The following is a 27,578-nucleotide window of genomic DNA, read 5'->3' on the forward strand; positions in this document are numbered from 1 at the left end:
AACAGACTGATGAATTTACTATTGCAGTAATTCACAACACAGAAGGAATTGGATATCCTCAAATACATAGCACAACAGAACAACTTCAGTCCCAACATTGTCAACCAAACCTATGAGAAACACAACAAACATAATGACATAAAATTAACAAGAGAGGTACCAACAAAACAGAAAATAACATACAAACCACAAATGTATATATGAATTGCATTAAACAAACATAACACCGTACTAAGGCAAACTACAGTAAGATTTGCATACAGCACTGTAAACATGCAGAGATCAAATATCTACTCAGTAAAAACCAATATTCCGTTGCACATATACCCAAGTGTATATAAAATTAATTATAGTGACCGTGAAAAATTCTACATGGACTAAACAGAGAGAAATTTCAAAATCAGGCAGTGAGAGAAAGCCAGAAACAGTGACACAAACCCATCCACAATCTTCAAGCCCATGCAAACAGATCAAAAATGAATTTACAGATCCTGAACATAGCACCAAAGGACCCAATAATGAACTTCTTAGAAGAATTAGATATGAAATTCTTAACACACAAAAGACTTAAAACACAAAAATGATATTGACAACTTTATTGAACAAATTTACAGGCAAAGACAATACCAATGAATATTAGCAAAGAATTTACTACTAGTATGTACAACTCTACAGATGAATTAGCCAACTATGTAACCATGTAACATTGTTGACTTAGCTGTCAGCTGGAGCTGTTAAACTTATGGAAGATATTAACTAGGTCTTAGCAAATATTGCTCAGCAACAAAGTCCTTTGCTGAGACATTACATATCTGTAGAATAACAATTTCCCCTGCACTACACCTATGATGTGGAGCAATATCAGGTATCAGACAGCGACAGCATTAGTGATGTGTTATGGAAAAAAGTACTACGACAGATATTTACAAGATTGTTAATAGTTACAAGCAGACATAGAGTTGTTGATAGGCCCACACAAAAAAAGGAAAACATGCTAAAAGACTCACAAAGGAGCCAGAGCTAGGAGAGGGAAGAAAAAGTCATTTACTGTTTGGTTATGGATAAAGACAGATAGATACATAGATAGATAGGTAGAGGAAGGGGGAGTATTGTTACAAGAATAAAGTCATGGCAACTTAAGTCAAGGTTCAAATTCAAAAATAATTAAAGATATGCTTAAAAAAGATATTGTGCAAAGACCAGTGGTAACTAATTTAGAAAAAAGACTCGAGGAGTGAGGCGGACATAAAACTTGGCTGGAGACCAGTTACAGAAAGATGCAAATAACAGAAAAGATGCAAACAGAACAGAATGAGATAACCATTTTAGTTTTACCAGTTTTGTCTCTTCTGTTATATCTTGGATTTCTTGCTTTTGTAAGCTGGATAGACTGCTTTATTTTTTTGTCTTTGTTGTATTTACTAGAATGCCTCTGTGTTTAACAACACGGAAGTTCCTTTTTTACATCTTCCTTGGTTATTATCTCATTAATTGTTTGTTTGTACAGTATATTTTAGCAAATATCTGTGTATTTCTGATTCTGAAGAGAGATTATTGCAGACCCAGCATAAATAGCATATTACCAAAATGAAATGGTGTGTGTGTGTGTGTGTGTGTGTGTGTGTGTGTGTGCACCTCATTTTACTTCATTTAGCTCAATAGATCTCTTGTGGTCCACTCCCCAACAGAAAATCACAGTCATACGGTGGGATTCCAACTGTGGGATTGAGACCTAGGAATTCTACAGCAATAGGAAGCAGTGTTATATTCTAGGCCATAGTGACAGTGACACGTGGGAAAGTTCATAAAATTTCAAATTTATAAATGCAAAGGGCCATTGCATAAATAGTGATATAAATAAGATGTTCTGAAAAATAGTCAGTGTGTAATGGTGATAAATTACTAAACCTGACAGCGGAAGAGTGAGATATCGGTCCAGAGATGTCAGCAGGTGGCTACTGAAACTGCTATTATTTTGATGTATACACATAGCCAGAGAAAATGCATAGAATAATTTGAATACCTGCTAAGCTGATGTATAGAGCAATAATGAGAGCACAGCTGATACCACAGAGCCACAGCTAAAAAAGTTGTGTAATTGACTTGTAATAAACGACTAAGTGAGGGGTACTTACTTTAGAATCCATTTAAGATTTTTTTAAAGTGTAGCAGAGTGCAGTTTGAGCTCTGTGTTGACAAGGAACAAATACCTTCTGGTCTGTTTTAATTTATTCGTTTCTTTAAAATATTTGTATGTTGCAGTTTGTTAATGTATTGTGTATTTGAGACAGGACCTGTAGGAATAATATTACTACCTACAGGTGGCAAAAAATATCAAAATCACTCTACATTTTGATCGCATGAAATGACACTCTATTAATCAATCTGTTATTCTTTATTAATGACTATGCAAGAGACAGAAACAATAAGAAAAATCATCTTATTTGTTTATAAATTATCTTAATATTTAAATGCAAACCATAACTTTTTTACTTTAAATATGCTGTCTTTTGTAATGTTTCTTTTTAGTAGCATAGCTGGAATATTTATTCATCATGCAGTGATATATACGTGGACATAATAAATGATTGCTCTAAAATTGCACAATTTGCCTAATGGATAATGCTGTAATCTTAATATCATACTTAAAAAGTAATCAGCTCCTCACAGTGTCTTCCTCAGGAGATTCCATCTATTATTACATATGTATTAAAAATAAACTTGGCTTCCAAAGCTGTTAAAAATTTACAGTTGCAGTTACATTTCAGGTAGAGAAATAAATTTAATAATGGTGGGATGTGACTTGTGGGAAATGAAACAATCTTTGCTTGACACTGAAAGACTGCTTTCATTATTTTCTCCTTTTCTTTTTTCAGAATTATTTGTCTAGTGTTGTCTTCCTTTAGATGATCACTCTCCGTCAGTGTTTTTCAGAGAATATTTTTCATTCTGGACCCACCCAGTTAAAGAGCCAACTTATGGGACACGGAGAGGCACTCTGGCCCCAGATCGAATTCACCTTGCACACTGGTGTGCCAGTTAGATTGGGTGTGATTCTTAACCGGTTTCTCACATCCACTTAGGTAAATATGAGGCCTTGGTTCTGTCTTGGTTACGTGATGTGCAAACAATTTGAAAAACAATGTCACATTTGACCCTGTATTATGCTCTAGGCATAGAAGGGGTATAGGGATTCCAGGCCCGCGTGTGTGTGTGTGTGTGTGTGGGGGGGGGGGGGGGGGGGAAGCTGGCAGTCGCTTTAGAATCCCATAGTAATAACGGCCTAAACGCCAGTATGTATCTGCCTGAAATTAGAGAAGTACCACACCAGTCCTGACCTGGCATTGTAATGGATGGTTGGATATTTCATTCTGGAAGTGAGTTTCTAGATGATCTATATGCTACCCATCTCCTACCGCTTTTAGTTGGCCAATGAACATAAGTCTGAATTTTTTTAGGTGTAGTTGTAGATAGAAGTGTGAGTATACAAAACTCTGATAAATGAGGTGAAAATGATCATGATTCACATTTCATATCCCTCATCTTTCTTATTAAACCTCCTTTGGTGCCAGGTGCACTTTCCTCTTTTTGCAAGCCAGATCTCATCCCACATTTTTTTCCTCATTGATCCAGATTTGTAAAAATTACCACGATTCACATTTCATATTCCACTATTTTCTTATTGGAAAAACTCTTTTGGTGACAGGTGCATTGTATCCCTCCCTTTCCTCCTTTTGCAAGCCAGACCTCACCCGACATATTTTTCCTCTCATTGAGCCAGATTTGTAAGGCTATCAGTTAAAAGAATTCCTTACAAATCCTATAAAACTGTACACATAAGCACATTGACAGATGAAACTGACTTTCTCTCTTGTGGTGCGGGGCCTCTGGCTCCCATGTATTGCATTGAGTGGTGTTTTGTTTTGGGTTTGAAATGGTGAATCTACATCTCATTCATGGTAACAAATGGGCAAAAAACATCTGCTGGATTTTGTTTATAATGATCCTAACATTGGTGAGGTTTCTCCTTCCCATTTGCATATGGTTTCTCCTCCTCATCGCTTATGGTCAGCACTCAATAAATGTCAACTTTTGCTTACATAAAGTTGTCTCATAGTTAATCGTTCGTGTAAATGTGACTCACTCTTTCAGTGGTGGCTTGACATCATACCTTGGTATGCAGATTGAATCTATCAGACATTAATATAAAAAACTAATGCCATCCATTTTCTTGTGTCACAGAATTTCTGCGAATCTCTGCTAACTAAATGTTACATTTAAACAGTGCTCAGTAACCTACTGCTAAGTTATTGCCTCTCGTTCGTCTAGTATACAGCACATCACAGTGGAAGCCCTTCCACTACTTCTCATAACCAACATATTGTTGAAACATAAAATAATGTATTAATTATATGCTTTCAGACTATGTCATTCTTAGAGGTGCAACAGGTGAACAGGAAGAATCATTTTGAAAGCTGTGTTATTTTAAAAGTTAAAAGTGATCTCTCCCTTGTAAGTTTCCAGTAATCATGCAATATTTAATTCTGTAAGTTCTTTTTGCTTCATAATGTTGAAAATATGAGAAATAACTCTACTTTTTATTTTTACTGATAACACTTACACTAGCAACCTGCAAATTGTAGCCCTTGTGAGTAATCCTGAATAAACTTTATTAATAGTCAATTTATTTTCCACAACAGTGTTTTTTTTCTTTTCTTAGGTATACTTCAATGGTTGAGCCTTTAATCCCGGATATTTGTGTGTGTTTGAAAGATCCTAGAGAAAAAGTGAGGGAAACTGCTCTTGTGCAGTTGATTCAGCTCTTGCAGCAAGATTATTTGAAGCTGAGGGGCAGCTTTTATTTCAACATTTTCAGTATGCTTTGTGATAAGGACAAAACTATTGTTGATTCCATAATCTATTTCATCACCGAATCTTTGTTAGTGAAGAACAAGAACATACTTTACCAAAATTTTGTTGCTGGGCTCTATTATTACAATAAATGTGAGGTATGTATTTATTGATGAGTTAATTTACTATGCTGATGATTGAAGAGTTATCATGCTAAAGGGGCCGAGAGCCACTTTTGCATAAATTGTGCTTTGTGCTTAATTAGGTGGTATGTGAACAGGGCTTTCACATTTTAAAAGGGCTGCCTTCAGTGAAGGCTGATGTAGGTGCTACCAAAGGCCAGTAGATGGCTTGAGAGGTAACTCCTATGACTTGTTCATGCTAAGTGGGGTCAGTGCAGATTGTGTTGTATGAGCTAGCTATACTCAACTTAGAGAATATACCGTTCTGCTTGCTCCTGCCATTTTGTAACCTATCTCTTGTGTGTCTTCCTTGGCAGTAAAATAAGTAGTGAAAAAGATATGAACAAGTCAGCAAAGGGAAGTAACAGAAAAGCTGGTAACTAAAAGAAAATGTGGCTAAAGATGGGGATGCATTCTGTTACCGATGCAGTGAACATTATAGCAACAGCTTGCAATAAGCAATCTTTTAAAGTCGTTCAAGTGAAAGGCAGTTATTTTATGGATTTTCGGCAAGCAGGTGAAGTGATCATTAACACAACTGAGGTTAATGTAAGTTCTGCCTTGTGGATTAAAACCACCACACCTAGAGTAATTCAGATAAAAAAGACATTTGGCAAAATAAAGGGTTGGGAAATGATGAGAATGTTGGACGGTGAAGTGAAGATTTCAACTCGCTCACATTCAGTGAGGTTACTGGTGAAAAGGATTGTATTCAGAGAAGAAGATACGCCTCAAAAGTATGATGGAATACCTACCTGAGGTGCACAAACAATTACGTTTTTGCTAACTGAATAAAGTTTATTCTCAATAACCTAAAAAGTATATTTTGTTACTTTGTACATTAGCATGATCACTCTTCACTTACAAAGAAAATACTAACTTTGATCAGTTTAGTTCTCTCATGAATTTTGTGCTGCTAATTTCCTCCAGTATTATTTTTTAAGTATTTATTTTATGATAAAATCAGATGTAAGGATAATTTTTGAGAAGTCAGTCAGCACAGCTGACAGTTTTCAACATCGTTGTACAAATATAATGTGTCTTTTTTTAGTTTCTGAAACATATGCTACACAAACTACTAATCTGAAATCATTGATTAGAATGATCATACTTTCTTTTGTTCAAAATACTACATAAGATACCCTACTGTACTTCATATTATTAAGAAGATATTACATTTTTGTTATTATTATTGAGTCACTAATTTTATTGGGACATATGCCAAACCTTATCTTTATTTTAATAAATGTTGATGACTTTTTCCATTGCAAAAGTAGTAGTTTAATTTCCGTGATGCATATTTCTCTATTCTGTGTCATGTTTTGAAATGTCCCTCTATATCAAGACTGGAACCTGTGAAAGCAGCGAATAATTGTTATTAGAACACATCATATCTACTCTGTTACTTTTGCATGTTCACTGCTTTAGAGAAAAATATTGCATTTGGTGTTTTTGTTGATTAAACTAAAGAATAGCAGACAGCTGACACATAATTTTATTCTTTTTCAATGCTTAAAGACAGAAGATATGTTTATGAGAACAACACAGACGCAGAAAGAAGCCGAAGTTTTCGATTTATCTGGTGAAGATAATGCTGAAAAGCGCATGACACTATATAAATTTATGCTTGAACACATGACTGATGAGCATCGTTTTAAGATAACCTATAAAGTGTGTATGGACATTCTTGGTACGTGTTTTACATTTTTCTGTTTCCTTAATTAATTTTGAAACTTAACTAATCAGCTTTTTTCCAGTAATAACTGTTTTTGAGCATTCTTTGTGTTGTGTTCTCCTTTTGTACACATGGGTGGACAAAGACACATACCTTTTATAGCTCTCCACTGCTGTGACAGCAGTAAATACATATGGAATTATTTATACAGATATGACTCTTGATTGTCAAGCATACTAAGAACCAACCAAAGATTCTGAGCTGTGTGATATGGCTAGCCTTTAGATCTTGTACTCTGTGTTCTAAATGCAGCTACTACAAACACTTGTCCATGGACACAACTTAACACACTGTATAGCAGAAGTAGAACTCGAACTCAACTCCAGATGGAGCTTCTTGTTTTAAAAGTGTACTATACAGGCAGTGTTGTTGGCCTAAGTTGATAAACTTTGTGGTTAACCAGTGGAGGAACTACAACCTCAAACTACTGAAAAACAGGTTATGGAGGGACCGAAGATAACTCCACGCCAGAAGAACAAAGTAAGGAAAGGTATAAAAGATCCAGATAAATGGAAAAAGACAATAGAGAGGTGGAAGCTCTACACATCAAAGACTTGCAACAGTACTACAGTGCCTTCATTCTGATCAAGTTTTTAAGTGTAATCAGCTTACAATGCAAGATGTTCATAAGTTTCATGGAAGCTTTTATTCTTCTAAGAATAAAATTGATCAGGATAACTATATACTTAAATATACTGAGTGTGAAACGCCTAAACGGAGGAGTACTAATGAAGATGAATGGAAACAAATCACTGAAAATTGGAATCGCTATCTGATCCCACATACCAAATCTGGAAACACTTCTTTGGTTCGGGTCTGTAAGACATCCTTTTGTGACATACTTGGTGTTAGTGAGAAAAGAGCTCAACGAGAGTGTAAGATACATTTCCACTCCATAAATCTAGCTGTAGAGAATAGAGGAGGAGACCATAAGTCTAAGCTGTTTGAGGCTAAAAGGCATTCTGTAAAGTTATTTATAGAGAGCCTCTGCCCACTTGAAAAACATTATTGCAGAAAGACCAAATTACAAGACAGTGTTCGAGCTATCTTTCAATGAGTAAGTTTCACAAGGCTTAAAATTCAAGAACAGAAAGTTATCTTCAGGTTCCATATTCATATTTTTATGAAATATTTGTCAAAGATTATAACTTAAGCTTTGGCTCTCCTGCTGCGGACAGGTGCCCCAAATGCATCCAGTTTCAGTTGAAATTAAACAGCGGGGACAAATCAGTTGAAACTGATTTCGATCTCCACAAAAAGGGAGCAGAAGCATTGTTTAATTTACTGAAAACTGAAAATGAAATAACCCTTCCTTTGCCAAAAGAATTTAGATTTGCCCAAAATCCCTGACTAGGCAGCTTACTATAGTCGACAGTTCTATTTATTTAACTTTACTATCTGCCAAGGTACATCTAAAGATAAGCAGACAAAAGACTATGTTTTTATATATCACTGGACAAAATTGGACTTAAAAAAAAAAAGGTTTGAATGAAATTGCATCAGCAATTTTTCATAGGCTAAAAAATACTTGCTTGGAAGGAGTGACCACTGTAAGGCAATTGCTGATGGTTGTGGAGGACAAAACCGGAACAGTTCAATGATGTTTAAATACTGGTTGGTAAATGAAGTGCCGCCAAATATTAAAGACATTGTTTTAGTATTCCTTGTACCAGGTTATTTGCATGTGCCACCTGATTGTGTATTTGATAGAACTGAGAAGGAAATTCAAAATTATGACACTATTATTAAGCCTGAGAAATACATTGAAATCTTTAAGGAATGTGGAACTGTTTTCAATATGACTGAGAGCTGTAATATTTTTGACTGGAAGAATGTAAGTGAAAATTACTCAAGTGCTAAAAGATTTATTATAACACTAGTCAATGCGCTAACCTGTGAAGTACTTGTTGCAGGAGAACCTTAGTAGAACACCAATCTCGGAAAGGTGAAAAAAGTACTCAAACCTGGATTTAAAGTTCAAAACTTTGAACTACCATTAGTACTACCTTGATTAATAGAAAAAGAGCTGAAAGTGAAAGATGTCAACAAGCTTCTGACTCTTCACTTTGGGGAACACTGGGCTCAAAATGAAGACACGGCCTTTTACAAAAATATTATATTCAATCCAGTACAGAATAGAACTGAAAATCAATATGATGACAAAAATGCCGGTGGAGACATAGATGATGAAAACGGCTTTTAATTACTTCTCAGCAGTTAATAGGACAAATCCAGATTTAAATAAGTAAATAACTACCCTTAAGACACTTTTAAAATTATGTTTTCTGTAATGTGTGTAGGTGTAATGTAATGTTATTTTTTGATAATTTTCTGCTAAATGTATGTTTCTGTATGTTTCCCTAGCTTAACCAGAAATTATTTCAGTTGTTTTAAAAATACCTACATAAGCCGTTTCCACAAAAATTAAATTATATACATTTACTAAACAAACATTGTTTGTAATTTTTCCCCCTATTTTCTTTTTCAAAATGTCTCTGCTCCATATTTTGATTCCAAAATGTCCCTTATCCAAGAGTTTTTTATTTATACCAAAATTTTGAAATAAGTTATTTTTATGATGTTTTTTTTAATGACAAAAAAAGGTAACTAAGAAACATGCAAAAAAAATTTCAAGTTTATACATGCAACAGAAATTGTTAAATACAGTTTTTACTAAGTACAGAAATTTATGCCGATTGGATAAAGTGACTCAAATATTACCTCCCTGATTTTACTTTTAGTAATTCATGGAATTTTACTCAGGATGTATATGATTGTGTCTCTGTCTTGGCTCATACTCTTAACAAAGCACTTGATTAAACCTAGTTTAATATGTAAAGGAGGAAGTAAAAACCTGTTAGAATCTACCAGACGAACTTATTGAATGTAATTTTTTCCTGGTTCCAAAGATTTATGAAGTAGCCAGTCTTTTTTTGCGTAAAGGGAAGCCTTGTCTCGGCTATCACACTCGCACCGAATATAGCAATATTTTGTGTAGTTGAGCTACTGCATAACTGATTGGAATTGATAGCAACACATTTCCATTGTTCACTAACACAGCTTTCAGACTTGGTTTTGATGCGTCTGTGAACAGTCAGCTGTCATCGGGATTATGTTCTATGTCGAATTTACTCATAAGACCAGTTACATTTTTACTATACACTAGATCACTTTTTGGTGAAAAATAATCTTCCAGAGTCTCTCAACATGTCTGAAAAAGAGATACCTCTTAACATCTTCAGCAAGAGCTCTCCACTGCTTGAGTCTAAAGGCCAACAATTCTGTGCCACTGTTTGACAATCCCAGATCCCTCACAAGATTATTTAGTTGAGTGATCAGATGGCTATTAGAGTATGAAATGTTGACTGTGAACTCAGGGTCAGTGGATGACAACAAATCTACAACAACATTTGGCATGCCTGCATCAAGTTTGTGCAGGTCTTGCTCTTTCTCAGATGAACCTCTGGAGTAAGATGCAGGAAGTTGTGGAACAGGTAGTGTGTAACCTGTGTAAGAGTCCTTACCCACAATCTGGGGGCGCAGCTGTATGGCGTGCCTCAGAAGTTGCAAGATGCCAGCACCTGCAGAGGTTTCCACTCTCGTATGCGTGCACGGCCTCTCTGTAGAGCGCTCTTCTGGCTGGCTGATGGCTTATAGAGTTGGGCCCAGCCAGCTTTGTTCTCAGTCCTATAGATTATCATTTATGTCCTGACTGGAAGCCACTTTCTAGAATCTTGGAAATTATTATTCTTTTTCTTCTGACTTTATCCCATACCTACATTGGGCCAACCTGTTAAATTTTGACTTGGCACATCAGTCAAATAGGATGATCGGATAACCTTCCTGTTGCCACCCTTTCCTTCCATGAGATGGAAACTGTGGTACCTCATCTGCTTGCGTCTAGTGTTAGCCATGTGAAAGTGTGAGAATGTGTTCAAAATGTTAGTGAATCCTATAACAGGTGTGACACGGGTATTCACCAAGCTGGACATGGGAAATGACCTAAAAGCTACATCCAGGCAGGCCAGCAAACTGACTTAATCATAAGTCCGCTGGCCAGATTCAATCCACATCTAGTGTGCCTACATCAGCCCCGAAAGCGATGTTCTAACGTGCACAGCTGTTCTGGTGCCTTTAATAGGACGGTTATGTATCAGATTGTACTGAAATTAAAATGTTTCATATTTGAATCTTCTGAGAGTAAATTATATATTCCTACTCTCCAGAATACTTGGCAAGGTGTTAGGAGGAAGTTTCAGTGTGCTGCAAAGCGGCTGGTTCGCCCATTTTTACTTACTGATCACTTTTACTCATAAATTTGACATATACCTCAGGTTTAGTCTTTGTTATTTATGTTTTACATTTGTTTTGCCTTTATTTTTGTTACAAATGCAATGTTTCTTTTGATTTTATGCGCCTTTACTCCCTGTCATATGGAAGTATTGAAATTAGAACACACTCTATCATTATGCACCATTCAGTTTAAATAATCACAATTATTTTCATAAATAGTAAAAAGTGGAGGTTCATTGTGTGACTTAAATACAGAAACTGGAAAAAGCAAGATAAACACGTGCTTTTTACACAAAAACAGAAGTCGTCGTCAGACATACAGAGTGTATTTCAAGGACCTTATATTCTATTCACTGTGTGCAACGACTACATTCATTACCTTTAAAGTTCTATTAATGAACAGATATAATAAAAAATGCTAATTTGAAATTGTTGTGGTGTCAGTATTATGCAATGCAGCCACATGTGGCTCTTAGCTGCTAAGCGTATAGGAAGACTTTCCATAAAGTTGTGATGAATGTCAATCCACCTGCTTCCTTTTCAGCAGATTTGCAAACCATTTTGAATTAGTATGGTCTGGTTGTCAATGCTGTAAGTCACCCTATAGAGTTACTTCAAAGATCAGAACATGTGACAACTCGCAAAGCTATGTAATGCTTCAGTAAAAATAATGTGAAATTAGTTTCCACTGAAATAAAAGAACAAAATTAATTTAAATGAGTGTGTACTATTGGCATTGTTTTCTTTGAAATGCAATAATGTCCTTTAATTTACTTACACTGCAGTCCGAGTCATGAATGATGGGCAGTTTGCACAGGTTGTGGCACAGACGGGGTTCGCATCATTGCCAGTTCCAAGCAACAGTTGTGGTACACCCATACATGTACTTTGTGCTTGAAGAAAGCAAATTATGTATCTCGCTTGCTTGTGTAAAATTTGTCACATACCGCCATTACCAGAGAGACAACTCACAACAAATGAAATAGTCACTAAATTACTTGCTGTGATCACAATTAATGCTTGCATTGGTTGTGAGGTTCACATCAGAGCGCACAGAACATTACTGAACCCTCATCGGTTGTTGGAGAATATGTGCCAGCTATGTGTAGAACAAGCCAAAACTCGCCACCATCATTTGTGACTCCAGCTGTAGGCTATTCCAGCTCCCACACACTTTCGAGGCAGATGGGTGGACATGGCCACAGACAGCGGTGATATGTGGGTAGTTCTTGCAGTCAGGCCATAGCGTATGGGATCGTACTGCACTAACTGTAGGCAAATAGGTGTGGGTGGCCAAGCAGCTTGCACTGGCACAAAAATAAGCAATGGGGCTGTTTGGTGGCTAGCATACACTATCTGCACCTCCTAGAAGAGGCGCCTTGCCTGATACGGCAATGTTGGAACAGCCTGGCTTATACCATAATATTGCAGTCTGTCATGAGATGCAGCTAACATCCACTGCTGTTAATATCAGTTAGTCACCTGCTTATACAAGTGTGTCAACTGTCTGGTAATGAAACACTGATAAAATTTGTTAGGAAGTATATGTGTAAGGAACAATATACATCATATTATTATAGAGATATACACACATGCTTAACTAGGAAAGTACCGGTGTTAGCCAAGGTATTTGTCTGAAGTTATTTAGGAAATGTTAGTCTCCATGCTTCTGAATCAGAGGCCAGTGTTTGAACCAACACACTACTTCATTTGGTTTATCCCTAGTTTCCAGTGCTCTTATGTTTATACATACTAAGAACAACTAAGTGATAAGATGAGAAATAGTTATCCACTGTTCATTACCTATCTCAAACTTAATCATTGCATACACCACTTGCTCTCACAGATGATGTAGAGATCATGAACTTGCTGCCACACCTCTAGTTCATCTGCATGTCTTCTCTTCTGCCTGTCTGGGAATCTTAAAACAACATCCCCTCATAATGAGTTGTGTGTTGTAGAATAGTGTAGATGAACTCTTCGTCCCATGGATCTGTTTCTGTTGGGAGGTTGTTGTGAATGTGGAACATATCAGATTTTTTTACTTACATTAATACAAAATACCACAATAATCTTTGCGTAGATTGTTCTGGTGCGTAGTTTTGATTTTGTAAACTGAGCTGTTTGTTGGAGAAAGGGGTATATAGAAGATGGAAAGGATATACTGCTGCTCACCACATAAAGGAATGTTGCATTGCAGACAGGCACAATGGGGTGAGGGGGGAAAGAAGAGGAAGAAAACTAAAATTATTTCTGCTTTTGGACAAAGTTCCTCTTCAGAACTAAAAAACCCACACACGTTCATGTAAGTGTGTGTGCATGATTGTGTGAGAGTTTTCTATTTCTGAAGAAGGACTTTGTCTGAAAGCTGAAATATTTCTAGCTTTCAAACAGTTGAAACTCCAGGTAGGAATATCAACAATGTAAGAAAAGATAGATCACTACTTACTGTAAAGAAGACTCATTAAGTTCCAGACAGGCACAATTAAAAGACACTTACACAAATGTTGATGAGATTCACTTTACCAGTAATTTTATGTTTCCATTACAATAAGTTGGCAAAAGTCAAGGTATAGTGTTGTGCATGTATAGAGATGGTGATGCTGTTGTGTACACAAGGTATAAAAGAGCATTGCATTGGTGGAGCTGTCATTTGTTCTCAAGTGATTCATGTGTAAAGGTTTCCAATATGAAACTTCCTGGCAGATTAAAACTGTGTGCCCGACCGAGACTCGAACTCGGGACCTTTGCCTTTCGCGGGCAAGTGCTCTACCATCTGAGCTACCGAAGCATGACTCATGCCTGGTCCTCACAGCTTTACTTCTGCCAGTATCTCGTCTCCTACCTTCCAAACTTTACAGAAGCTCTCCTGCGAACCATGGTAGAGCACTTGCCCGCGAAAGGCAAAGGTCCCGAGTTCGAGTCTCGGTCGGGCACACAGTTTTAATCTGCCAGGAAGTTTCAATCAGCGCACACTCTGCTGCAGAGTGAAAATCTCATTCTGGAAACATCCCCCAGGTTGTGGCTAAGCCATGTCTCCGCAATATCGTTTCTTTCAGGAGTGCTAGTTCTGCATGGTTTGCAGGAGAGCTTTGTAAAGTTTGGAAGGTAGGAGACGAGATACTGGCAGAAGTAAAGCTGTGAGGACCGGGCGTGAGTCGTGCTTCGGTAGCTCAGATGGTAGAGCACTTGCCCGCGAAAGGCAAAGGTCCCGAGTTCGAGTCTCTGTCGGGCACACAGTTTTAATCTGCCAGGAAGTTTCATATCAGCGCACACTCCGCCGCAGAGTGAAAATCTCATTCTGTTCCCAATATGGTTATGGCAACACAAGGGGCATTAACACACATTGAACATGAAATGGTAGTTGGAGCTAGAGGCATGGGACATTCCATTTTGGAACTCATTAGGGAACTCAATATTCCAAGATCCACAGTGTCAAGAGTTTGCTGAGAATAAAAAAATTCTGGCATTACCTCTCACCACGAGCAATACTGCGGCCGACAGCCTTCACTTGACAACCAATAGCACAGGCACTTCCATAGTTGTTAGTGCTTACAGAGAAGCAACACTGTGTGAAATAGCTGCTGAAATCAATGTGGGATGTATTATAAATGTATTCGTTAGGACAATGCAGCGAAATTTGGCATTAATGGGCATGGCAGCAGATGATCGGCATGAGTACCTTTACTAACAGTATAACATCGCCTGGCCTGCAGTGCCTCTCCTGGGCTTGTGACCATATCGGTTGGACCCTAGTTGATGGGAAAACAGTGGCCTGGTCGGATGATACCCAATTTCATTTGGAAGGAGCTGATTGTAGGGTTTCAGTGTGGCCAGACCCCACAAAGCTATGGACCCAGGTTGTCAACAAGGCATTGTGCAAAATGGTTGTGGCTCCATAATGGTGTGGGCTGTGTTTGCATGGAATGGAGTGGGTCATCTGGTCCAAATGAAACAACTGTTGATTGGGAATGGTTATTTTGGCTGCTTGGAGACTATTTGTAGCCATTCATGAACTTCGTGTTCCCAAATACTGATGTCATGTATGTAATCACGGGACAACAATTATTGCCGGCCGGTGTGGCCGAGTGGTTCTAGGCATTTCAGTCTGGAACTGCGGGACCGCTACGGTCGCAGGTTCGAGTCCTGCCTCGGGCATGGATGTGTATGATGTCCTTAGGTTAGTTAGGTTTAAGTAGTTCTAAGTTCTAGGGGACTGATAACCTCGTATGTTAAGTCCCATAGTGCTCAGAACCATTTTGACCAACAATTATTCATGATTGGTTTGAAGAACATTCTGAAAAATTCGAGAAAATGGTTTGGCCACCCACGTCACCTAACATGTATCCTGGCAAACATTTGTGGGGCATAATAGATAGGTCAGTTCGTGCACAAAATCCTGCACCAGCAACATTTTGACAGTTAAGGACAGCTGTAGCGGCAGCATGGCTCAGTATTTCTGCAGAAGACTTCCAACGATTTGTTGAGTCCATGGTATGTCGAGTTGCTGCAAAAGGAGGTCTGACTTGATATTGGGAGGTATTCCTTGACTTGTCACCTTAGTGTAAATTTAAACTGAAAATCAATATTCAGCCCTCAAAATTGAGTTATTGAGCTCTGTTACTGCAATCCAAGAATGATACACAAGAGAGCATTCCCAAGTGTCAATAAACGATTTTTATAAACTTGGTGGTTGTATAGAGGGGGCAAAATAGTGCAATATAATTGTTTTTGCTTGTGCCCAATTTCACTTTTAAGGGGTCAAATGCACCCCAAAAGGTAGTGTAGCATTTTAGGTTTGGAGGGAATATCTTCTATACGATGATATATGAAAAATGTTTTTCACATAAAAGTTGATATGGAATTAATGTTACTGAAAACTGTAATCAGTTTTTGTAATAATTTGAAAGTTTGCAAAATATCCCTCCACCAGTAATTAATTTTGAAAAATGAAAACTAATCTTACAAGATCAATTAAAGAAGCTTTTAAGCCATGTACATCCTTTGGTATAAAACAGGTTTCTGAAATACCATTTTTGGAAAATAAGCTGTACCAGTGTGCTATCAAAGTATTTTCAACATTCCTTATTAAAATATCTAGACATTCATGACTGTTGCAATTATTTATTTTACTTAAATTTTTGTGTGTTAGTAATTGTTATTTTATATTTTTCATTTACTTTTTCCTCCTCCCCATGTGTATTTTGTTAATTGAAAATAATAAATAACTCATTATTATGATTGAAAATAATTACAATAATGATAATCTGTAAAGAAACACTTAAAATGTAATGTTTTTTACACCATGCAAATAAAAGAATGAAATTTCTTTACATACATGCTGGAGAAGACAATATAAAACAAAATTCAGCAGGGTTTGCAAAAAACAAAAACCTCAAATTGGCCTACAAAAACTACATAAGCTACAGCGCATGCGCGTTGAGTGAGTTTTTCAACATTCTCGCATCTCTTTGCACAAACCATTAGTTCTAGAGAAAAAACTGAATAGGGTCGTTTTTGTAGGAAATTTAATATATTATAATTTTGTACTGTGACATGTTTTTGCTGGAGTGTGCAGTTTTCGAGTGATTGAAGAAAAATGTGATCTTTTAAATATCATGATTTGTTTCAGTTGTATTTTGGTACATTGGTAAGATTTGGCACAGAGAATTTATTGTGTTTTAGTGACTGCAGATATTGTTTCTCAGGTCGAGATTCATATCATGAACTTCAGTCTGAAGATTGGTTTTATGCAACTCTCCATGCTATTCTATCCTGTGCAAACCTCTTCATTTCTGAATAACTACTGTAGCGTACATCCTTGTGAATCCGCTTACTGTATTCATCTCTTGGTCACTCTCTATAATTTTTAACACCCCACACACTTCCCTGCAGTACTAAACTGGTGATCCCTTAATGTCTCAGAATGTGTCCTGCCGATCAATCCCTTCGTCTTGTCAAGTTGTGCCAGAAATCTCTTTTCTCCCCAATTCTATTCAGTACCTCCTCATTAGTTACGTGATCTGCCCATGTGATCTTCAGATTCTCCTGTAGAACCACATTTCAAAAGCTTCTACAGGTTGAGTCAGGAGGAAATGTACATGCTCTGAGGGGTTATAGTATTAGTGATTCTGAACAAAAAACTTCATATGGACGTATGCCCTATTCTGAATGGTTTCCGAGCTAGAACATATTTAATATCACTTTTGTACATTTTTCTTGAATAACTCGAAAACAGCACCTTCCAGCGAAAACGTTTTGCAGTACAAAATTAAACTATATTAAATTTCCTACAAAAAGGTCCTATTCACTTTCTCTCTGGAACTAATGGTTTGTGCGAAGAGAGTGTGAGAATGTTGAAAAACGCGCTCGACGCACATGTGCTGTAGCTTACATAGTTTTTGTAGGCCAATTTGAGGTAGTTTCCCGACTTGATAGGCCACAAGTGTCCCAAACTGTTCCTCTCATCTTGCTACCTCAACACACTACCTCAAATTGGCCTTCAAAAACTGCGTAAGTTACAGCGCATGCGTGTCGAGCGAGTTTTTCAACATTCTCGCATCTCTTTGCACAAACCATTAGTTCTAGAGAAAAAAATGAATGGGTCGTTTTTGTAGGAAATTTAATATATTATAATTTTGTACTGTGACATGTTTTTGCTGGAGTGTGCGGTTTTTGAGTTATTCAAGAGAAACGTACAAAAGTGATATTAAATGTGCTCTACCTTGAAACCATTTGGAATAGGGCATACATCCACATGAAGTTTTTTGTTCAGAATCACTAATACTATCACCTCTCAAAGCATGTACCTTTCCTCTTACTCAACCTGTATTTTCTTCTTGTCTAAACTGTTAATCATCCATGTTGTGCTTCCATACATAGCTACAGTCCATACAAATACTTTATAAAAACTTTCTGATAGTTTCTTGTCATTGCCAGTGCACATTTTATATCCTCTCTACTTTGGCCATCATCAGTTATTTTGCTGCTCAAATAACAAAACTCATGTACTGCTCTTAGTGTCCATGTCCTAATCTAGTTTCTGCATCATCACCTGATTTAATTTGACTACATTCCATTATCCTTGTTTTGCTTTTGTTGATGTTTATCTTATATCCTCCTTTCAAGACACTGTGCATTCTGTTCAGCAGCTCTGCCAAGCCCTTTGCTGTCTCTGACAGAATTACAATGTCATCAGCAAACCTCAAAGTTTTTATTTCTTCTCACTGGACTTTAATTCCTGTTCCAAATTTTTATTTGATTTCCTGTACTGTTTGCTCATTGTGCAGATTAATGACATTGGGGATAGGTTTCAGCCCTTCTCAACCATTGCTTCCCATTTATGTCCATCGACTCTTGTAACTGCCATTTGGTTTCAACGCAAGTTGTAAGTAGCCTTTGGCTCCCTTTATTTTACCCCTGCTACCTTCAGAATTTTGAAGGGTCTACACCAGTCCACATAGTGTAAAACTTTCTCTAAGAGTACAAATGCTATAAATGTAGGTTTGCCTTTCCATAACATGTCTTCTAATAGAAGTTGTAGGGTCAGTATTGCCTTGTGTGTCCCATTTCTCTGGAATCCAAACCAATCTTCCCTGAGGTCAGCTTTACTACGAGTTTTCCATTCTTCTGTAAATAATTCGTGTTGGTATTTTGCAGCCATCTTTCATTAGACTGATAGTTCAATAATAGTCACCCTTGTCAGCACTTCCTTATGTTGGAACTGAAATTATATTCTTCTTCTTGAAGTCTGAGGGTATTTCACCTGTCTCATACATCTTGCCCACCAGATGGAAGAGTTTGACCATGGCTGGTTCTCCCAAGGCTATCAGTAGTTCTAACGGAATGTCATCTACTTCCAGGGTCTTGTTTTGACTCGGGTATTTCAATGCTCTTTCAAATTCTTCTCTCAGTACCATATGTCCCATCTCATTTTTATCTACGCCCTCTTTCATTTCTATAATATTGTCCTCAACTCCATCTCCTTTGTATAGGCTCTCTATATACTCCTTCCATCTTTCAGCTTTCTATTCTTTCTTAGGACTGGTTTCCCATCTGATCTATTGATATTCATACAGCTACTTCTGCTTTCTCCCTAGGCCTCTTTAATTTTCCTGTAGACAGTATTTATCTTTCCCCTAGTGATATATGCTTCTAAATCCTTACATTTGTCCTCTGTTCATTCCTGCTTATCCATTTTTCACTTTGTGTCGATCTCATTTTTTTGATGTTTGTGTTCATTGTCACCTGCTTCATTTACTACATTTTTATGTTTGCTCCTTTTATCAATTAAATTCAATATCTCCTGTGGAATCCAAGGATTTCTACTAGGCCTTGTCTTTTTACCTACTTGATCCTCTGCTGCCTCACTATTTCATCCCTCAAAGCCACCCATTCTTCTTCTACAGTATTTATTTCCCCTGTTTTTGTCAATTGTTGTTTAATGCTCCCTCTGAAACTCTGAACAACCTCTGGTTCTTTCAACTTATCCGAATCCCATCTTCTTGATTTCCTACCTTTTTGCGATTTATTCAGTTTTAATCTACAGGCCATAACCATTGTGTTGGGAGTCCACATCTGCCCCTGGAAATGTCGTACAATTTAAAGTGTGATTCCGAAGTCTGTTTTACCATTCTATAATCAGTCTGAAACTTTCCAATGTTTACAGGTCTCTTCAATGTGTATGACATTCTTTCATGATTCTTACAAGTGATTAAATTATGCTCCGTGCAAAATTTTACTAGAAGGCTTCCTCTTTCATTCCTTTACCCTGAGCATATTCACCATTGGTAAGGTCCATGATTCATATGGAAGAGGCAGGGTCAACAGAACTAGATCTGAAAATCCTCTCACAAAGTTTTTCCAACATCAAAAGCCATATACATTCCATGACTGTACCTGTACCATTGAGCCCTTTGGGATCACCAGGTGATTCTTGTACTTGGACATGACAGTCTAAACAGCTTTTTTCACACTGACCTCAAGCCTCTTCATAGGCAACTTTGAACAGAGATTTCGAGAATATCTTTTTGAAGCCCCGAATGTCCTTGTGACAGCATTGAAAACTAGGAAACAAATGCTTTTCAGGCCAAAAGACATTTGAAAGGTGTTTTCTTTCTTAGTCCTCTGTCTGTATTATTGTTAGATTCTTGTGGTAGTCAGTGTTAAAGAACTCTTGAGATCATTGTACCTGAGGACAAGGAACTTGTTGTGATCCCAAAGGGCTCGACAGTAAAGGGAATGGGATGTATAAGCTTTCAATGTTGAACAAGTTTTGTGAGAAGATTTTCAGGTCTAGTTCTGTTGAATGATTACGATGTCAGTCTCCACTTGAGAATCAATATAATCAAGCTACAGTCATTAGTTCATAATTGATCTTCTTTGCCAAGTCTTACTGATGCAGTGATACATGCCTGATAAAAATCTGGGTATTTAGAGGATCACTCGTTACAATTTAAAATCTTGCTGCAATTTGTTTTATATTGTCTTCTCCATTGTATATGTGCATGGTGTAGAAAAAACATTATGTTGTAAGTGTTTCTTTACAGATTATCATTATTGTAATCATTTTATGTCGTAATGGTGAGTTAGTTATTATTTTCAATTAACAAAATACGCATGCAATGAATGTAAAATGTAACATAATGACTTCAAACATAAAACAAATGTAAGTAAAGTAAATAATTAGGATAGTAATGAATATTTAGATATTTTAAATAGGTATGTTGACAATACTCTGACAGCAAATTGTGTACAACTTATTTTCCAGAAGTGGTATTCCAGAAACCAGCTTCATTACACAGGGGTGTACATGGCTCGAAATCTTCTTTAATTTATGTTGTAATGAAGGTTTTCATTTTTCAAAATTAATTAATGGCGGTAGGGTATTTCGCAAGTTTTCAGATCATTACAAAAGTTGATTACACAGTTTTCAATAACATTAATTACATACTGACTTTTATATGAAAAACATTTTTTATATATCAACATTTTGATGATTTTCCCCCTAAAGCTAAAATACTAAATTACCTTTTGCAATGTGTTGTACCCCCTAAAAGTGAAATTGGCACACACAAAAAAAATTATATTGCACTATTTTGCCACATCTACATGCCCACCAACTTTCATCAAGATCATTTTGTGACACTTCAGGAGTCAGATGCAAGGCAGCTGCTGGTAGGATGCACAGTTATAGTGTGGAATGTCATGTAACAGTATTGACTCTGCCCTTTAACTGTTAACAACTAAATAATTATTATTGTAGATACCCCACAGATATACCTATGATTCTCCATATCCACACAAGCTGTTATTTGCAAAGTAATATTACTGGTGATGTCCACAGATATCCACATCACCACAGACCTCTAACTATAATGTTGCTGTCATCAGCAAAGAAAATTGTCTCTCCATGCCTTACATTGCCAGGAATGTCATTGATGTATACAGGATATTTCAAAAAAGGGTATATTCTACATGAATGAAAATGGAAACTTGGAGTAAATTGTAACTAATGCATAGGGCAACTATTTTTTTCCTCCCCCACTCCCCAAAAGAAGCATCCGATGTTACATGGGTGTATCTTTTAAATTTAAGCATATATCAACCTTAGGGTACTTTTCCACAATTACATTTAGGATGACAAATGTATATTTACCTTTCGAAAATGTTCAGTGTCCCCTCCACTGGGTGTGTAGCAAAGATTCAGACTCATCTCATTCTTTTGCAAAATTGTGTAGAGTTACATTCACTGCTGTTGTTTGGTGGTGTTGCAGTTCACCTCCACCCTGCCCCCACCTCCATCCCCTCATACAACGGTACATTCCACAAAAGCAGCTCATAGTTAAGAAATGCTCTCACATGCAGGTGCCAGTTCATTTGTGCTAATACCTTCTGAAATATTAATTTTTTAGCATGTTATGCAATAATGAAATATCCCAGACTCCAGATCTCCAAGGTATCCATTTTTCCCACAAAAAATGAATAGTTTCTAAACCTTTTCTCAGGAAATGGCACAAAATACATGAAGGTTTGGAGAGTCTCTCACTTTTGCTGTGTTATTGTCATGAAATTGATGCTCATTGGGTAACGAACAAGCAAGCGAACTAGTAGCACCAGGGAGACCCCAATGGCAGCCACATGACTCGACAACTTACAGCTGGTGTCAAGTTGAGCTTTTACTTTCGATTTTTATGTTAAAAATTTTCTCCAAATCTCTGTCTTCATTCATCTAGAAGATATAAACTTGTGAAATGAGAATCTCTAGGATCACTCATTATCAAGATCAGAGTAGATCCTAATATACTCCCCTGAGGAAGACATATGTTGTAATGTTTTGAGACTGGTAATTCTTTTACTAAAAATTTAGCATGATCATAACTGTAGACTAGCTTTTGCATACTATTTTCCTAAATAAATGTCAGACTTTGATTGTGTCTATCAAAACTTTAGAATACATATAAACCTTCAGTATTATAACAACTACATACACTGAAGAAAGTATACAGAATGTAAAACAGGTAAAATAATGAATAAAATATGATTAAAAGCTTATTATTCCACAAGCAAAGAAATTGTACTTGTGTGTGTGTGTGTGTGTGTGTGTGTGTGTGTGTGGAGGGGGGGGGGTTGCATTCAAATATATGTGAGACTTTGTTTGAATGTTTCCTAATAGCTTGAATTCTTTAATTATATTTTACAAACAAATGCAAAAGTTTAAAGACACATCTTAATCGACGAAATATGTGTTCACATTGTAAACAAACAAGCCTCAGATGTGAGTTTCACAGTTGAGCATTAGAGGGATTTGAAAACCAGACACTGAAATAAACAGTGAAGATTTGGTATTTCAAAACAGTTTGGTTTTCCTCATTTTGGAAAACAGAAATGCTCATAAAGACTTGAGAAGGTTTCACACATTGTTTTTGTAAATAAGAGGATACTCAAATGTTATACAAGGGAGGAATTGCACTCAAATGAATTAAATGATAATTTTTGTAACTAAGCAGCAAGAAATCAAAAGCAAAATTTCAGGTGACCAACTGATCTTGTGGTTTATTTTTGCTCACAGTATTCCAGTGTCTGTCTTCTTCTTCTTCTTCTTCTTCTAAATATAACATAATCAGAGAGGTTGAAAATTGGTGCAGTTGCAGGAACAATATAACGTAAAGGGGTGAAGGATATAGGTACAAATGCTGATGGCATATCCCTTGTGATGTAGGTATTTAGTACAGAAAAAAATCAAAAATTCCTATCTCCAGTTTTCACACCATTCTTCCTCCTTTTAAAAATACAGCTTATGGTGTTATAGGGAGTGTAATGAAGTGATCCAATTTTATTTCCTTGTAGAATTATACCAACAATCAGTTTCTTCAACTGTTGTGTTTAATATTTCATTTGTGAACATTTAAGTGACAAACTTTTATTTTAGTCTTGAATAGAAGAGATGAAACTTTTTTCTGCAGGTGCTGTGGTGAATGACAAAATGTCACTGAATGGTGCTGGTAGACATGTTTTGAAAGATTCACTGACGGTGTTGGCATGTGACGAGATCAAATTGTCCTCATTGCGGTCTCAAGGAGAGGAAGAACCTGCAGCAGATGAGTCAGAAGCTGCTGCAGCTGTTCTTACTACTGCAAAGAAGACGATTATTTCCCAGGTAACATGCAACTTAAAATGGAATGTGTAAACCTTTGTCAGTGTTTATTAAGAATTCATTAACTTCCTATCTTTTTCATCACCAGATTAATAGTGACTATTATGTTTTTAGTGTGTAAAACGAAATACAATTGAAAATATTGTGCCTGTTGTCATACAACTGAAGACAAAGCTACAAGCTGCTATGTCACCACTTGTTTTGGATCTGATGTCATACATCAAAGAATTGATGAGGGACTTTAAGAATGAGGTGAGTCTGTACCTTGTCTACTCAGTGAAAATGAGAGAGAATATGCATTTCTGCTTCAGTCTATCATTCTAAAACTTGCTCAGTAGTATTTGGTGGCAAAGATACATCAGTAATTATTCATTTGCGAATCAAATAAGAAATTTTCACAATCATGTCTTATTGTCATAAAATATGAACGACATATGTTAGTTGGGAGCAGATGGGCAATAAGCATTACAGTTCTGCTTGTAATAGTAATGTACTAATGTATTTCCAGTTTCTCTAATGAATACTGCATGTAAAAACAAAACTGAAATCCTTAACTTCCTGATTTTCTTTTTTCTGTACTACTACTACTACTACTACTCCTGCTGCTGCTGCTGCTACTACTACTACTACTACTACTACTACTACTACTACTTCTGCTGCTATTACTATGATTGCTGCAGAGTTGGAAATGTATTAAGTAGGTCATAAAATTTTAATTATTGGTGTTTCTCTCTTTGTCTCTTTCTAATTATAATTTGTCCCCTATTGCAGATTAAAGAAATTTTTGCTGATGACAAGACACTGGCTGCAGAAATATTATTTGATCTGAAGAAGCACGAGGAACAACAAAAACAACTGGAAGCACAAATTGCTGCATCTAGGCAGGCCGCAAGTTGCGACACAGTGGTAGATGGTGAAATAGAACCTGTACCAAGCACAAGTTCAGGTAACAGTCCCCAGACAGTAATAGAGAAACCAGTTGGCAAAGGCGAAGCAGGGACACCATCAGCGAAAGAGCAAAGCAAGAATATGATCAATGAAACAGGGAGGAGCATACAACGTCTCTCCTCCAAGACTCCAAATACAAAACAGAGCCATGGAGATAATCAAAAAAGGAAATCTTTATCAAATAATGAAAATAGATCTGAGGCACATGTTACACCAGGTACAAACACAACAGGAAAAAGTTCAAATACTAATCGTCTATCAGAGAGCAATGCTGATGAAAGTAGGAAGAAGAGAAACTCGAACAAGAGTAAACCTGCAGAAATGCAAGAGACACCACGTACCACCAGCAGTGCTCGAGAACAGCGTAAAAGCATCGTACAAATGTCTGCAGTAAGAACACCAGTGTCTAACTCAAATACCTCTGGTGATAAAGACAAATTAAGTGCAAGAACACCAGCCGCTACAGCTAAGTCTGGAACAGTTACTGAGGCCAGAACATCACAGCCCACTGTGTGTTCCTCAGTAGCTGCAGCAGGTATCACTAAAACCCCTACCAAAGGTACATCAGAACCTGTTTCAGATCATGCGTTCATTACACCAAAACCTGTCTCAGAACGTGTTTCAAATTCTGGAGCTACCCTGAGGCGTAGCAACAGTCGTGCAGGTACCTCATCTGAAACAGCTTCTACTAGCAATCATCCAAACACGATAAAAAGTGCAGCATCAAAGGATATACCTGAAACACCACGCACAAGTAGAAGGCAAAGTATTCAGATACAGAGTGACAGTTTAGACCTTGCAGGTAGCCACAGACTGGGTAAAGAGCAAACACATACAAACAGTTCTCAAGATAGTGACATTTCATCTCATAACAGAATAAGCACCAATGGGGCTCCGTCTCCTGTCACTGGTTCCTTTGACAGCAAAATTGCTAGCAAAGAAGATGGAAAGGCCACTCCAAAGAATAAAACACTAAAAGTAGGTGTGCATTCAAGTAATGAAAGTAGTTCTAATGTTCAGGACAAACGGGGGGAAAACCAACATATGAAGGAAAAACACAAAGTATCTGTTTCAAATAAATCTCGATCTACTTCAAGTACAACGGAGAAGGAATTAACAAATCATGGCCATAAACGTGGTGTAAAGAGAACAGCAGTTTCACCTCCTGTGAGCCCGGAGAACAGTGTAACAGATGACACTACCAGTGTAAATCGAAGACGCAGGAAGAAAGAAATTTCAACCCAGTCCTGAAACTTCAAGAACATGAGTATAAATATTAAGTTATAGAAGTAAGCCATACAACGGATATTTGACTGTTATATCGGTAAATTATGAACTTCTAAAATCACTAAATAAAAATATGACTTTTTGATTTAGATTACTTTAGAACAATATTTACGTAAAAGTTACGTAAAAGCAGTACTCTGTTGAATTACTCAGCTTTCTTGTGATTTACAATTTGTTATATATGTAAAGAAAACAGACTATTAAAACATTTTGTAAAGTTTACAGTAGTAACAGTTTCACAAATATTCCTTTAAAATGTTTTATAGTCATAACAACTGCTCCATTTTAGGCAGCAGACAGTCGGCATCTATAGAAATTGCACTTGAATCATGTAATTATCATTTAATTATAGATATTCCCATCTTTCATTAGTCATAATTTTATTTTAATTACAAATAGCTAGGTTGTCTTTCTGAACAGTTGGAAGCACAGGCTGGCTGATAATGTCACAGAATAATGTATGTTCTCCATTGGTCTTGTAAAAGAAAAGATTTTGCCCTTCAGACTCTTTATGACAAGGATGTAGAGTTGGTTTGTGGCCAGGAAGAGATGAGGTAAATGAAGGGAGAAAATTAATTATAAATAAACAGTACTTGGTACTCAGCAGTATGCAAAAAGTAGGGTTAAATCCTACTCATGTTACTTTTAGTGTCCTAATTTATCTTATTTAGATTTTAATTGATGATCATTTGCAATGCACTACCACAAGATTAGTATTGTCTGTGAAATACAGTAATCAGATTGTTGTATTTTTTTTGTATGGAACCTGTTGTACCTTTGGTGCTTGTAAAAAGGCTATATTATTCCCAGTGTCCATTTTCCAAAAGATAATTAGTTTTGTCTTGTGCCATACCCTGATTTTTCAGAAATTAGTAGGTCGCTAATTGTAAAGAAGTATTATGAAAAAATGTTGGTACACAGAAGTTTGTATTTTATCATATTGCAAAACAAATTTTATTTCATTGGATAAATAATAAAGACTGCCTCCATAGCCGAATAGTTATCATCACTGCCGTCATTGCTGAAGGTCCCAGGTTTGATTCCAGTAACTCCTTGGATGTTTTTGAGATAGGGAGGTCTGGAAGGGGGTCCATTCAGTCTCATAAGACCAAAAGAAAAGATGCTTGAATAAAGAAGCAGTGGGATCATCAGGATTCATCAAGTTGTGATATTGGTGGGAGAAGTTGGTGACACGCTGATCACATGTCCCATGTCTGTAGATCTCTCCTCATACTGCCATGTAAGCTGCACTTGGAACAGGCTTAAGGTCTAATCCATGGGCAGTGAGTGGTGGACAGAAGATGAATATAAAAAATTACGTTACATTGAAGAGTAATGTGCTATGGTGGTATAATGAATGTATCACTATCAGTTAAATCCCTTCCTGTGGCAATATTTGCTTTCATCATGACATTTCTGTTGCACATTTTCTTTGTAAAAAAGCTGTTGGGTTCCAGATTAAAGAATTTATTTGCACTGTTACCAGTTCCATTCTGGCCAACAGCGATTTCATATTTTACAATTGGACATGTAAATTAACCTCAATATGCCCAAAGGGAAAGGGGGTTTATGTTTACACAAAATTTTCCTAAAATCTCCATTTTTATAATCTCCAGATTGTGAATCT

The 27,578-nt window shown here is 36.8% G+C and overlaps 1 protein-coding gene across 1 annotated transcript in view; it reads left to right on the plus strand.

Annotated features, from left to right (window-relative positions):
- The window catches only part of LOC124788355 (condensin-2 complex subunit D3-like), a 151,823-nt gene extending 125,737 nt beyond the window's left edge, over positions 1-26,086 (plus strand). The window contains exons 8-12 of the mRNA XM_047255620.1: positions 4,721-5,009; positions 6,552-6,723; positions 23,526-23,719; positions 23,831-23,968; positions 24,488-26,086. Of these exons, the coding sequence (XP_047111576.1) occupies positions 4,721-5,009; positions 6,552-6,723; positions 23,526-23,719; positions 23,831-23,968; positions 24,488-25,915 (2,221 nt within the window). The 3' untranslated portion in view covers positions 25,916-26,086. The remainder of the gene's footprint in view (positions 1-4,720; positions 5,010-6,551; positions 6,724-23,525; positions 23,720-23,830; positions 23,969-24,487) is intronic.
- The last annotated feature ends 1,492 nt before the right edge of the window (positions 26,087-27,578 follow it).

The sequence above is a fragment of the Schistocerca piceifrons genome, chromosome 3 (assembly GCF_021461385.2).
Source record: "Schistocerca piceifrons isolate TAMUIC-IGC-003096 chromosome 3, iqSchPice1.1, whole genome shotgun sequence".
Taxonomy (NCBI): domain Eukaryota; kingdom Metazoa; phylum Arthropoda; class Insecta; order Orthoptera; family Acrididae; genus Schistocerca; species Schistocerca piceifrons.